This window comes from Adiantum capillus-veneris, chromosome 27, assembly GCF_014529385.1.
Source record: "Adiantum capillus-veneris isolate H3 chromosome 27, ASM1452938v2, whole genome shotgun sequence".
Taxonomy (NCBI): Eukaryota; Viridiplantae; Streptophyta; class Polypodiopsida; order Polypodiales; family Pteridaceae; genus Adiantum; species Adiantum capillus-veneris.
Genome location: NC_140957.1, coordinates 104,333,687 through 104,345,883, shown reverse-complemented (window position 1 = coordinate 104,345,883; position 12,197 = coordinate 104,333,687). Strand labels below are relative to the sequence as shown.

Sequence of the window (12,197 nt, the reverse complement as noted above, 5' to 3'; positions counted from 1 at the left end):
CAGTTGTACCTTGTTCTGCTCTCATGGGGCATTTTCGTCTTCGAGAGACGTTAATATCTCTTTCTTTCTATCTCTTCCCCCTCTATTCTCCAGTTTCTCTTCTCCCCTGCCCGCCATTGTGCACTTTAACAAATTTGTGCTATCTTTAAGGAAATGCTTGGTCCAGTAATTCAGGCACGCATTATTTTTACAGGTTAGCAATGAGATTATACATAGATGCAGTACAGGAATTCCATTGATCGAAATTTTTCAAGGTGACGTAGAGAAGTGCAAATCTGCATTAGAAGAGAGCATTCAAGCTTGTGAATCTTGGAAGCACCTTTATGCGGCCATGATGGAATTCTTCATGGTTCATTCTCTGGGTACTTTGGAAGAGACTGGCGGTATTCAACAGTCACAAGTTGCAGATTTAGGAAGAAAGAGCATTTTTGCACCAGTCGAATCTTTTCTGCAAAGGTGCCAAGACATTCTTGAGGTTGAAATTTTCTGTCTGAAGACTTCCAGAATTTCTTTCTTGTATCACTCCTGAATTTTCAAGGCTAACTTGAAAGCTGTAGTGCAGGTTTGTGATTCTCAAATTCAGTTCTCAAAAAAATCAGAGCTTCCTGTGTTTGGAGGGACAAGGGGTTCAGAAATATCCAAGTCTTTTGTGGAGATGCAAGAAACATTCCAAAAGCTTGTCTCTGTTTTGAAGTCTCTTCCATACAGCTTGCTTGATGTTAAAGTTACTAGGTGGCATGACGATTATAATCATTTTAAGAATGGAGTGAAAGACCTTGAGGTTTGCAGACTTAAAAGCTGTCAGATTAGCTGCTAGTAATGTTTATATATCACACCATCTCCCTGCTACTTATTGATGCAGGTGATGATGCAAAACATAATGACCATGGCATTCCGCCATGCAGCCTCTCTTTGTGAGAGTATTGAATTACTGGAGGCATTCAAGTTGATGGCACGGCGTCATCCCATCTGTGTTTGTGTCGAACACATGGGACATCAGGTTTTTTTTTTGTAAATTTGATGATTTGATGCTTGTCATAGACTAGTATATAATGAGTCGTTTTCATTTTGAGCAACAGTGTCTTAAAGGTTGTGGTTTACAGGTCTGTTCATCATTCAGCAATGAACTGATTGTGATAAAGAAGCAGTTTGATCAGTTACGGAGACGTCCTTTGATGGATTACTCATATCCACGCTACTCGGGTGGAGCTCTCTGGGCATTGCAATTTCAGCGCAGGCTTAAGGCACCCATGATGCTTCTAATGAGGGCAGCACCTTACTTGCTTGAGACCACTGAAGGTTCTGAAATTTCAACCCAATACAATCAGATGATCTACTCGATTGAGCAGGTACCTTATACGAAGAATTTTGCATGTCAGGATCCATCAATCTACTCTTAGTCTAGTGATGTTTAAAAGATATTTGCTTGCCTACTCAGTTCATTCAGAATCAGCACACAGAATGGATGAACAGTATAGATCCTTATGCAATGAAAAAACTGGAGAAGAGCCTCCTTGATGATGGTGGTAATGGGTTTTATTTCTTGAAGTTTGACCAGTCATTTCTTGGTCTTTTCTATGAGGTATGTTTGGTATTGTCATCTTTCTTTCAACAAAAATGGTGCAGTACAGTCTTGATCATGTAGCACATTTTGTTGGTCAGATTTGTTTAATTCCATAAATGCTGAATGAATGTGCAAGATTTTGGAATATTTTCTTATTGCTAGAAAATAATATGCTCTTCAATCATTACACAACCAAGTGGCTTCTCCTGGAAAATATTTCTGCAGTTAGCCTTTTCAATTAGGAGCCTCACTTTGGGGTTGATGGCATCCATCATCAAGGTGTATTCTCTCAGATACAAAGCTGGTGCTGCCTTCATTCCCATTCATGTGCTGCATACCAGGAGATGGGTCTTCCTTGAGACAAGGACTTGTATTGACAGAGTCAGTCTGTTTGGTGAGTTTGGGACTCAGTTCCTATCTGGAGTCCATTGGTGGGAGATGTCGAAGATGGATAGCTTGAAGAGTGCCCCCATGCAAACTGGCTAATGGGGATGCTTCTCCTTGCTTTCTGTGGACCTTATCTGGATGCCTCAAAATGCCTCCAATTGTAAGCCTCACCTTTGGGGAGAATGGCATCATCCATCAAGGTGGATTTTCACAGAAGCAGAGCTGGTGTTGCCTTCATTCCCATTCATTGCTACATACCAGGAGACGGTCTGTTGGGGTAAATCCATATGGGCCTCAGCCTAGGCTATGGGCACCCGCCCATTGACCTCCTTATTAGAACTACATATATACAACAATAAGGAGTATCTTACTTCAGTCCTACTCCACCCACACACTTTTTTTTTTCTTTTTTTTTTGTAAGTCTGTTTTCACCGCACCGCATCCTCACCGCACACACACGCATCCGCACACACGCACTCTTCAACGGGTATCAAAGCCGCGACGGTGATCGGCGCGTGCGACAGCTTCCCGGCAATCGGCACGGAAGCGACGGAGCTCGCTGGCTATGGCGGAGCTTGAAGCTCGAACTTGAGCTCGGCAGCGGTAGATCTGGCAAGGCGGAACCACATCGGAGGAGATCCGGTGGATCTCGGACCTCAACGTTCCTACCGCGTGCGCAACCCCTCTTGAGAACATGGGATCTTGAGAGAGAAGATGGAATCTGCTAAGAAATGGGATCTAGAGGGCAGATCGGGGTAAGGCCGACATAGAGCATCTTGAAGCGTGAAATCGAAGAGCTTGGGAGCTTGGGTACACACACACACACACACACACTTTTTTTTTTTGTAAATCAATTTGATTTATCTATCTGTGGGAAACCTCAAAGAGAGGAAAACCCACCAAAAAGATGTACAAGAAAAGGAACACAAAAGTGTTCGGCTGTACAAAATAGCTAAAAGCATTCATAAGAAAGCTGATGTATCTCTGCCGTGATATCACCAACTTCCAAGGCGAACCGCAAAGACTGCCTAAGGGAAAGCTTGAAGAAAGGCAGGGGATCTGTATGAATGCGATGGAACATATAGTCATTACGCTGCTGCCACAGGCTCTAGTACGCCCGAAACCTGACCCACATGAAGAAGACTGCAAAGTACTGCAAAAGACCATCGTGGGAAAACGCAGCTACATACATGCAGATACCCGACGGAGGAAATCTCGAGTAACACAGCAATCCCACAAGAGGTGACAAACATCCTCCTCAGCAGATAAGCAACGGACACATGATGAAGGGCGGATACGGTGCAACCTAAGAAAGGTACCCACAGGGAGCACACCAAGTAAACACCGCCAAAGAAACAAACGCTCCTTCAACGGCAAATGGCTTTCCCATAATGCAAATAGAAGCCTTCGCCACCAAATATCTGATTTATGCATGTGCCAAATAGCGTTGCAATGATCAGCAAGCCATGGATGAGGCAGAAGAAGAGCATATGCCCCCCCGGTAGAAATATCTTGAAAAGGCATTTCCCCAAGCTTCCAATTATACATACAATTACCATCAGCCAAAGGTGAAACGGGCAAAAAACCGATCAACATTTGCTGTAATTCTCTCCAAAACTGGCGATAGTGCATGCCCAATCCAAAGCGGCGAGCGGCAAATGGAAACTCAAAAGTGAAACCAACTACATCCACCACATCCTCAACCACTCGAATGCCACGGCAGGAGAGGAAATACGCCTGGCGAGGCGAGCGGTCGACCAAAGTAAGAGAAAAAGCCCGGTTCCAATGAAGGCTCTCCGCGCGAAGTGAATTTCCTTCCCTCCTAGCATTCCACGATAGATGAATCGTAACCTGTTTCCATGTAGAGAGCAAGGTGGAAGAAAGTGGGCATCCAGGAATATGACCATCCATCTTACCAAATACTTCCTCCCAAATGGATGATTGCCAGTGACCAAATGATGATGTAACCACATGCTGACTCAAGTGTGTAAACATAAAAGTCCAAGGCTAAGATTGTTGCGTAAGTGTAGCAAAAGCATAGCCTTCCGAGCAAGGACATGCCTGTGTAGGTCCAAAATATTCAAGCCACCAAAGCGCTTTGGTGTACAAAGTTTTGCCATTGACATCAGACGCATACCTTTATTGTGAGCATGCGTTCGCCACAAATGTGACAAAATGGCCGACATGAGAGAATCAAGACAATGGCGAGGCCAATGCAACAATGGCAAAAAGAACTGAACATAAGCCATGAGGATGCTCTGAACAATTCGTAGGCAAACATGCAATGGCCAAGTAGAAAGCTTCCAGTAATGCAATTTAACATTCAAGCGATTCATAACCCATTCCACTTTCTGCGTGTGAGTAACATTCCATCCAATTGGATAACCCAAATGCCTGGTGATTACATTCGGAAGAACAATCTCTCTTGGCCACAACAAAGCATGCCAATCACAAGAACGAAGTGGCAAAAGCTTTGATTTACAAAAATTGACTTTAAGACCAGCCGCAATCGCAAACAATTCCAAAGCTTCCATAATCACTTGAACATCGCTTTGCTGATTGCGGGGCATAAACAACGAGTCATCCGCATAAGCCTGCCCAATAAAGGTATGACCCGATGGTAGTTGCAAACCATGAAGACGCTGCGCAGATGTCAAGTAATCAAGATACATCAACAAAGGATGAGAGGCAATTGCATATAGCAAAGCACTAATGGGGCAATCTTGCCTAACCGAACAACCAAGCGGCCACGATTTTGTCAATTCCCCGTCCAGGATCCCTGAGGACGTACTACAATCATACAAGAAATAAACCACATAGGCCAACTTAGGACCAAATCCTAGACATCTCATTGTGGCAGCAATGAAGTCCCATTGCACAATGTCAAAGGCCTTTTCAATATCAACTTACGTGACCAGCACATCTTGTTGCGTATACTTAGCATACTCCATGCCAATCATAACATTGGCCAAATTGTCCATGATTTGACGGCGAGGAATGAAACCATACTGAGCTTGACAAAGTCCTGTAAACAAATAGTCCTTGATGCGGTGGACCAACATTTTAGCCAAAATCTTGTAAACCGGCATCAAAGTTATGGGCCGCCAATGAGAGAACTTCTTGCAAAGCGCTTGTTTGGGCAACAATTTAAGTAAGCCCTCTTTCCATGAAATGGGTAGATCCTGTTTCGCCCATGCCACATTTAACATGAAAAGCAGGGGCTGTTTAAGAGCATCCCAAAAGGAGATGAAAAATTCCACTGTAAGTCCGTCCCAACCGGGAGATCTCCACAGGCCCAATGCAAGCAAGGCACCATGCAATTCGGAAACAGAGAAAGGATCCTCAAGGCATTGTGCCTTCTGCGAAGACAGGATTGGATGAACATAAGAAAGCAACAATTCCTGCGCTCGACAAGCTGCCGAAGAAGGCTGAGATGGAGCAGCAAACACCTGACAATAATGTGAAACCATAACCTCAGCAAGTTCCCGCTTCGAAGAAGTCCAAGCACTTGAGGGAAGCATAACCCGCTTAATTGACAGTGAGACCCTTGAATGATGCAGATGCTTAAAAAATTTCTTCGAAGCACAACCTTCATCCATAAAAGCCTGTTGACGTGCATGCGTCTGCCATTTAGCAATTTTCCTCTTATCATTTTGCTGAATGCACACTTTAGCTTCACATAACTCCATCATTTTAAAGTCAGACAGGGGTCGGAAATCAGCCAACTGCTGTAATCGTTGACTAACCCTTTTCGCATCAACGACATTTCCCCGAATAAACTGCATATACTGCATACCATAGTCAGAAATCACACTTTGTACTCTCATGACAAAACGATACCAGGCAGCGTCCAAATCAATATGCATTTGAGCCAGCAGCGGGGGAATAATATCGGCAATCATGTGACGAAAAACTTCATGAGTAAGATAGGCATTATTAACATGCAACAAACGTTTCCTGCGAAGAGGCCGATCACAAAGAGACTGTCCAAAATACAAAGATAGCAAAAGAGGATAATTATCCGATAATTGTAGAGCATAATCTATCCTCATGTCACATACAAATTTTCATACTGTTTGCCCATTAAGCAAATACCAACGATCCAATCGTGCTCTATAAGAAGAATGAGCAGCATGCTGAAAGGTAAAACTAGAAGCATCGGGATTCAAACAACGCCATATATCGATCATTTGAGTAGAGACAACAAGAAGATCCCACTGGTCTTCTGACCATCTATCCCCATTGGGACCGCATCCAAAAATGCAATGTGGCCCAACTCTCGGATACTTTCCTTTGGTGATCCCACCTTGGCTTTCTGCCTTTATTGAGTTCACTTCCTAGTTACATGATCTTGAACTGAGCCTAGATATCCTCTTACTATACGAATTCCAGTGCCGACCAACTTCTTGTCTGCGGGTGAAACTACCGTTCACATTGGCCATACAATGTCCGACCATTTGCAACTTCAAAAAGAGGGTCTCAAAAGTAAAACAAAAATCATTGGAAAGAAACCAACAAGTAAGATTAGTAGTTGCCACATCTTTGTGACATAGTTAACAGTTGCCACGTCCTCGTGACGTGTTATTTGTGACACGAACGTCTGTGGGATAAGATAAATAAACCGTGTCAAGGTCTGAGGGCCAAAGACCAGGGCCAAGCAGCTCCTTGTATTGCATAAAGAAGATTGGAGCGAGGCCATCCTCACAAGGGCAGCTACTACAATAAAGTCCCCGCAAAGCATCATATAAATCAACCTCAAAATATGGTCTCTCCAGGTGAGCCCCAATACTATCAGTGACGTACTGACTGATGTGAGCGTGCACCTCAGCCATACAAGCCTCCCTCGCCAAAGGCGTCTCAGTGGTGGAAAGGGGTCTCTGTAAAAGTCTGCACTATTTCCCTAATCTCCTCCAGCTCCACTGACATAGAGCCGTCCTCCTGCCATCTGAGTTGAGATACGTCTGATTCTTTCTCTCGAATGTCATGATAGCTTGGTTGTCTAACATCTATTTCAGGCTCCAAAATTTTATGGTAAATGGAATCTGCATTCTTGAAATCAGAAATGTATAAATTATAATGCACTTTGGCATATGCAAATGCCTTTTTTGGCTGGAAGTGGTTCTGGATGTTTGCCATTATGCCATGTTCATCACAGGATGCCTCTATATTTTTTACATGGGTGTGATGTTGGGCCTTATGATCTGTTTGGAGTTCAAGGACAAATCATATGCTCCTTCAGATTCTTAGAGACCTTCACAGCATCTCCTGTTGGGAGATCATCTGGATGGGATTTATCTCCAATTTCTGCAACTCAGCAATCTTTTGTTTAAATTTGTCTTGTTTGGACGTTTGAATGCAATGCCATATATTAAAATAAGAGCTCTTGATTTCTCCATTTTGGCATCTCGTTACCTTCTCTTCTCCTAGTTTTCTTTGCTTTTGATCTCTGATTCACATTTCCTCTACATACCTCCATTGTTGTTACTTGCTTTTTTGGAGTTCTTTGTGGTGTTGCATTGCTTGTTGTCTTTATGCTCCACGTCGAGCACATTAGGAAGCTTCATGATTGTGTCTTCAACAATCAAAAACATCGACAAGGAAGATTAATAAGGAGCACCCTCTGTGGTGTTCCGTGGCCATGAATAGTAGGAAGAGACATAAAAAGATCAGTGGGGGTCAAGTCATTGTTAGAAAAATTGATTTCTTTGAGAGGAATTGTGCAATGCTAAGAATCTTAAGTGTAGTTGAATTGGAAATCTTGGTTTTGTCAATTTGAGGGGATTAAATATGTTACTTGCATGCAATTTTTAAAGAATGTAATGTGTATTGGGTAATCTTATACATTTTCTGAAAATAGGTTCGGTACTGGAGAAGGTTGAACTTGGAAATACCGGAAATGGCAAGTGACATTTTGGAAGGACAAAATGAGCTTCGGGTCTTGCGTGCAAATACATTGATAGTTATACGCGATTGCAATAAGGTCAGCCTGCAAGTGCATGTTAATCTGCAAGAAAAGCTGATACGCCAACTTTGTAAAGGTTTCACATTGGTTTTGTAACCAGATTTTAGCAGAGGTAGACACAGAAGAGAGGGGCTTGGTGGCAGATCGTATTAATCACCTGACAAATTCCATCAGCCCTGGATTAGATAAGGTAACGTACCTTCAAATAGCCTTATTGCTGGTGCTTGATTATCAACTGGATATGTTTAATGTTTTGTTCTGAACAAAGTACCTCCCTGTGGGGTGTCACTAGAAATTCTGCTGGTACTACCTACCAATACTTAAATAGATTTTGTTTATGAAAAGAAACATGTCTTATCAGATTCAGTGTTCACTTCAAAATGCATATGCAACCATCATAGCCTTCATCAAGGGAAGGGGATAGGAGTCAAGATCGTCGAACCTTAAGCTACTAGTTTGTTGTATGAAATTTGCGGGCGTACAAGTTCTCAGTCCTTATGAGGAGCTATACAAATCAAACTTCCAAAAATGTATTCCAAAAATCTAGCACTTAATAAAGAACTTTTAGATCACTTAAAGCTTGACTGATGGTCATGAGGTTGAGGAATATAAGAGGGAGATACGGTTAAAATTACAGCATTTTGTGGACAAAGTAACATCTGCCATGCATCTTAAGGGTGAAAGTTCAGCTTGAGTAAATTGAAAAGTCCTATGCAGCCATTAGTTGTTCAAGGATGCAGTAATGTGCATGGAGATGCAGGAGGCTATTAACGATGTAAGACCAAACCTAGCGTATCCTTTGTAAAGTGACAACACACTTTTGAGCAAGAGCACTAAAATCGAACATTCCTCAGGAATGCATGATGTAGTTAGTTGGAGGTAGGTAGGAAGGGTTCCAAGAAGAGAAGGAACATAACTATTGTGTAACATTTATACTAGACTTAAAATTTTACCGGTTCAGAAGTGTACACAGCTGAGCAGGAGAACCAGAGTCGACCACAGTCAAGGAAGGAGAAATTGGAACGTCTTCAAAAGGCCAAAGTGACCTATGAGAACAGAAAGTTACAATGTGGTGGGTCTGAGTAACAAAATAAAAATACTATAGAATCCTAAGGTGCTAGATGTGAGCTAAGCAGCTAGCTGGGCTTGTATAAGATATGAGTAGGGGGTGAAGTGAGTGGGGGGCTAAGACAACACAGTGTGGGTGTATCCTCAGAAAGAGGTAAATCACAAGAGATCCAGCATCGGCCGTCGGCCGTTGGCAGATCTCATCAATCTCCTCCATGGTCAGTAGTCTGATGGGGCATCGTGCATGTTGGGCCAAAGTGATCTGAATCCTTTGATGCAGCCTCTGTCGATGCTGTGTAGTCCTCCATAGTCATGGGAGTTTGGATCTCCCTAGCTCGGTCGCTAAGTCGATCAGCGTGCCTCTGATGCGAGGAGAATGTGGGCTCTACTGTGGTAGTAGCTCCTCCGGATGTCGGTGTCTGCTCTAAAGAAGTCTATGATCTGTCTCTGAGATTGACTAGCCTCTCCTCTCATCAGGCTTTCTCTGTGTGTGCGCAGCTCGAGTAAAAACAACCCTAAGCATCTCTGGTCCTCGTAACCCATTACTCTAGAGAGTGGTCCAAAGCCCTCTCTAAACAGGCAGTGGAAGTGGCCTCATATCTCATAGTAGACTTGGCAGTGGCATGCGTAGTGCATGAAACCGGCCTGTACTTTCAAAAAGGGCGGTAGACCTTAGACTTAAACCTTATTTGCTTTCACCTATTTAATTTGTCGCCCACTTTACCTGTACTTTCAAGACACAACAAAGGGGAAAGGGATACATGCTGCTAGATTGCACCTATATGAGAAGACCGACACCATATTGGCCCCTAACCTAGGCGCCCCTTTCGGTATTTCTTTATTGTTTAAAAGAGGGAATAAACGCTGTGGTTCCCTACAAGCTGCCCCGCACAAGCTTGGCTGAATTTCAACTGTTCCGGCCCGATTTCGGCAGCATAATTGTACTAGGACCCTTCACAGTCAGTATTCCCACGCATTGAATGACTTTCCCGACGCATACGGGCACTTTGCAAAACCTGGCGAGAATCTGCAGCACGCTGAATCCTCTGTTTTCAGCCCCGAAAATGCGCCAAATCACTTGTACAGCGGTCTCCTCGCGTCCCCGAACCTCCTGGGGGTATTAGGGACCGTTTAGGGTGAAAACCCTAAACCTGCAAAAATACACAGCAGGCTGTAATTTACTGTTTCGGGCTCCGTTTTGCGTGCCGGTCGCATCCGTAGCAAGTCCTCGAGCTCCCTCACCTGTAGGGCTACTTGCCCTTTGAATCGGACGAGATTTCTTGCGTGAAACCTCTCCGAATTCACCTGTACCTACGGGGGATTAGCCGCTAGCTAATCCAGTTCTGTGCAAGAGGCTCTAGCCTCGGCAATCGCGCATGAACCCACAGAACTGTACATTGGTCAATTGAAAAGCCCACTAGAGGGGCATAACATACTGTCATGGGGGAGAGAGAGGGCAGTGCGTAGCGTGCAGGGCATCACTCCTGGCACCGCATTGTACATAGGAGGGAAAGGAAGCACTCCATAGCTCTTAACGTGTGACAGGAACTTGCAAAATGAGCTTCCCAGCTATAAATTCAGCGCCACTTCTTCTTGCATGAGGAAAGTGCACAGAAATGTGCCACTTGGCACATTTACAAGGCATTTCTCGTTTCGGGGTTGCCGCCAAAAAATCTCCCGAGCGGTTGCCGGGTTGACTTCACTGCAGAGTAATAAAATGTTCCCCTTGTCATTGTGGAGGTAATGACTCGAACACATTTTTAGGTCCCAAAATAGCAGTTCCCTAAATTTTAGGAGATGCTGCCATTGTATCTTTCTAGGTCATCTGACCCCCTTTGTACACTGTAGCCACACCCAGAACTGAAATGTAGCCTCTGTAGCAAAGGATTCCACTTTGGCTAGTCAATGATCCCACTTTGGCTAACCATAGTCCTTGTCCAACCTTAGTGCTCTCTTGCCCTCAGGCTTGGACTTCCTCTGGACAGTTCCACACTAGCTATGCAATGCAGGGCAGTTAGATTTCGGGTGTTTCCAAAAAGTGAAAGTAAATAAATAATAAGAAAGAAATCAACAAAAAGGATAGATAGTAGTCACACCCTAGTGACATACCCCCGTCTTGAAATCTCAAACGTCCTCGTTTGCATCTATGTCGTACATGCTCATTGTCAACCTTGGTGTATTCAACACCTCGTCGACACATGTATTGGTTGCGTGTGAACTCTGTCCCAATGACATAGTGGTAGCTTCGCACTCTGCCATTGCTTTGAGTCACTAACTTTCCAATGACAAAATGGTAGGCACACATTTTGCCACTGTCTTATAGTACACGTTGGGCCCAGTAACACTTTCGAGCATACCCAAACCGACAGTTTAAGAATGCAGTTACACAGGTACCCTTTAATAGAAGCAATTACTATATCCTTGACAAACTGACAAGAAATACTCACTTCTATAGTAGTAACCAAACTTTTGGACATTCCATAAGAGCAATTGCCAAAGTGACAATCTGTACAGCTCTAACATTCATGTAACGTGTACTTGATTTGAGCTCACTTTAAATACCATGTACATCATTTCTTTCAAAAGCCATTGTCACACTGACAATCCATGTAGCTTTGAAACTCAAGGGGTCAAGGTAGGTTGCAAATCGAAGGCTTCAAGGTAAAGTGATAACATAGTTGGTGACTGTGCAAGTTCACCTTCTTCCATCCACTTAGCATCCATTGGTGGATAGTTTCTGAACTTTACCAAGTAACGCCTAGAAACCTTGCCTTTCACTTTTCTTTCTTTATGTGCCAAAATCTGTTCCAGGACCAAGATCTCGTCAAGTTTCTCGACTTCCGGCTGATCTTCAGCTGGCATATCTTCTGGCACATCACCCACATAGGGTCTGAGAAGACTCACATGGAACGCATTGTGAATCTTCCAACTGTCAGGCAATTTCAGCCTATATGCAACATCATTGATTATGTTGCACACTTGAAAAGGCCCATAGTAATGCATGTTGAGCTTTGGAAACAGTCTTTCCTTGCCCTTCATCTTCTTTAACCTTGCCTTTTCAAAGCGTAGAAGCACCCAATCACCAAGTGAAAATACCACTTCACGACGGTGACGATCAGCTGCTTTCTTTTGCTTTGCCTGAGTCTTTTCTAAGGCCACTTTGACCTTCTTGTACATTTCATCCATGTCCTGAACATACTTATCTGCTTCAAATAT

The 12,197-nt window shown here is 43.6% G+C and overlaps 1 protein-coding gene across 1 annotated transcript in view; it reads left to right on the top strand.

Moving 5' to 3' along the window:
- The window catches only part of LOC147422484 (dynein-1-beta heavy chain, flagellar inner arm I1 complex-like), a 345,996-nt gene that overhangs the window by 26,108 nt on the left and 307,691 nt on the right, over positions 1 to 12,197 (top strand). The window contains exons 6-12 of the mRNA XM_086503137.1: positions 194 to 475; positions 563 to 781; positions 863 to 1,000; positions 1,104 to 1,349; positions 1,439 to 1,582; positions 7,809 to 7,931; positions 8,014 to 8,103. Coding sequence (XP_086359263.1) covers positions 194 to 475; positions 563 to 781; positions 863 to 1,000; positions 1,104 to 1,349; positions 1,439 to 1,582; positions 7,809 to 7,931; positions 8,014 to 8,103 — 1,242 coding nt within the window. The remainder of the gene's footprint in view (positions 1 to 193; positions 476 to 562; positions 782 to 862; positions 1,001 to 1,103; positions 1,350 to 1,438; positions 1,583 to 7,808; positions 7,932 to 8,013; positions 8,104 to 12,197) is intronic.